The following is a 2,500-nucleotide window of genomic DNA, read 5'->3' on the forward strand; positions in this document are numbered from 1 at the left end:
GTCACGGTGAAGATCCGTTCCGTTGCTTCCACGTGGCTTGCGACCATGTTCCACTGCGCCCGTCCGTACAGCCGGTTCTCGATGGAAAAGTACAGGATCCCACAGCCACCATCACCCCACGAGTCCAACCAGCACGTGACGCTGGTCGAATTGTTGGTGATCATCTGCGAGTGCTTCGGTTGTACCGGTGGCAACCCTTTCGTGTTCGAGTGCACAATGTCACAGGGCAGCCCGGTGCCAATCTTGTTGTACGCGGTCATATACAGCTGATAGCGTGTACCGCACCACAGATTCACCAGCAGGTGTGTGTTGGTCTTCGAATCGATCTGTAGCTCTTCCCAATCACCATTTTCACGCTTGTAGTTGATCACGTACCCAAGCACCGGTGAACCACCGTTCCGGTTGTCGGTCCACTCGAGCAGCAGACTGTCGGTGTACGTGTTAACGATGGTCAGTGTCGGTGGATCGGGCGGCACCTTGATGCGGATATGGTACACGATCTCATCTCGGCCCCAGATGTTCTCTACGCTGCACGTATAATTGCCCGCGTCCGTGTGCTGACAGTCTTTGATAAACAGCGTACCGTTCTTGGCGATCGATTTGCGGGTACCAGTGTCCATCGGTTGATCATCCTGACGCCAGATAGTGACCGGTGGTGGTACACCGACCTTTCGGCACGGTAGCACCAGTGTCTCCTTCCACGGTGTCACGATTTCCTGGCTGAATGAGACGATCCTTGCCGGTACCTTATTGTTCGGTGGTACCGTAATGACCTCCGACTTGTCGCCTTCGCCCACCTTGGTCGAAGCCGTCAACCAAAACTGGTACGTTGCGTGTTCCTGCAATCGTACCGTTTCGTGCGATTCGGCGTACGGTACGAGCGTACGCTTGTGTGCACCCTCATCCCGGCCACCATCGACGAGTGCCATGTAGAAGGTGTACCCGGTGATGATACCGTTCCGGTGTGTTGGCGGCAACCAGGAGATGATGATCTTCGAACTGGATGACGGTACTGCTTTCAGAGCTTTCGGTGCCGAAGGAACTGAGAATAAGAATGTGAAGCATACGTATTTATCATCATCCAGTGATCAATCGGGACTCGGCTGCTTACCATCTTCCTGTGTGATGCAGTGGAACGGACTGGTTCGCACTCCGTCACCGACTTTGGTGAACGCCAGTACCCAGAACGTGTAGTTGGTGAACTTCTTGAGATTCTCCAGCGTCAAGTACTGATTGTTGGTCTTCGATGTGTACGGTTCTTTCTCTGTTTAAAGAAAGAGAGACAGTCAGATACTGAATGTCGCCCGTCGCCATCCAAAACCACTCACCATATAGATCATCCATTTCGATGTAGGACACTTTATAGCCACGGATCTTGCCATTCTGACCGTCGACCGGTGGCGGTGACCAGGTGATGTAGATCGAGGTCGAACTCAGTACGTCACACTTTGGACTATCCGGTGCACTGGACGGGACATCCTCGAGCGTGCTGAGCGATATTTCCTTACTCGGTGGTCCACTGCCCTGACTGGTGTACGCCTGAACTACGATGTTGTACGTCGTGCACTTGCTCAAGGTTTGCAGGGTTGTCTCACCACCGAAGTGACTTCGCACTTCGACCGTCTTGAAGTTGAAGCCCTGCGTTGGGTTAATCTCGCGATCGTTCGGACCTGGGGCAACCTGATAACCGACGTAGTAACCAAGGAGATTCCCGTTCCACTGGTCTCGATCTGGTGCTTCCCAGGAGAGGAAGATCTCGGTCGAGCTCTTCGGTTCACCTTTGATGTTGAGTGGCGGTCCCGATGGTACTTCCTCGAGTGTCGTCACTTGAATCACCTCCGAGTACTCGGACGCACCGAGTTTATTCTCTGCCGAGATCCGCAGATGGTACGCCTTGGCTGGTTTGAGGTTCTGCAGTGTTATTACGGTCTGTGTACCAGCCACCGTAATGTGTTCAGCCGATTGCCACGGTTCCGTCACTAGCTTGTACTCGACGTTGTACTTTTCGATCGGACTGTTACCGGCAAACGGTTGACTCCAGGAGAGCTGCAGCGTGCGCGATTGCTGGGAGTTGATGCGTAGGTTTTTCGGTGCTTCCGGTACCTCTTGGATCACGAGATGAATCGTCATTTCGTCCTGACCGAAGGCGTTCGAGGCCTGGCACACGTAAACACCGGTATCCTGCCGGTAGGTGTGTGATATGCCCAGCTCTGACACCATTCCATCGTCCAGCACCTGCTCCCGGATGTTGTATCGATTGTCCAATGATTCGTCCAGATGCTGCTGGGAGCTTTGCATTTTCCATTTGATGTCGATCGGATTGTCACCCTGCACGTTGCACTGGATGTGAATCTGCTTGTTTCGGGGTGAGGTAATCTGCTTGCTCTTCGTCGAGAAGTGTGCCGGAACTAGAATCCATATTAAATGGTCAATTACTACAAGATGCTGCATCGATCACAGACGTCGTACTTACCGTTCACCTTAAGAAAGATCACCTTAC

General features: G+C 53.0%; 1 protein-coding gene across 6 annotated transcripts in view; it reads right to left on the minus strand.

The window, feature by feature from the left end:
* The window catches only part of LOC125957591 (Down syndrome cell adhesion molecule-like protein Dscam2), a 78,787-nt gene that overhangs the window by 16,271 nt on the left and 60,016 nt on the right, over window positions 1–2,500 (minus strand). For all 6 annotated transcript variants that reach the window (XM_049690400.1, XM_049690404.1, XM_049690401.1 and 3 more), the window contains exons 10-13: window positions 2,474–2,500; window positions 1,329–2,408; window positions 1,112–1,264; window positions 1–1,042 (exon numbers count right to left, since the gene is read on the minus strand). The exon at window positions 1–1,042 is cut by the window's left edge and continues 104 nt beyond it; the exon at window positions 2,474–2,500 is cut by the window's right edge and continues 860 nt beyond it. In XM_049690400.1, coding sequence (XP_049546357.1) covers window positions 1–1,042; window positions 1,112–1,264; window positions 1,329–2,408; window positions 2,474–2,500 — 2,302 coding nt within the window. The remainder of the gene's footprint in view (window positions 1,043–1,111; window positions 1,265–1,328; window positions 2,409–2,473) is intronic.

This window comes from Anopheles darlingi, chromosome 3, assembly GCF_943734745.1.
Source record: "Anopheles darlingi chromosome 3, idAnoDarlMG_H_01, whole genome shotgun sequence".
In the NCBI taxonomy this organism is placed as follows: domain Eukaryota; kingdom Metazoa; phylum Arthropoda; class Insecta; order Diptera; family Culicidae; genus Anopheles; species Anopheles darlingi.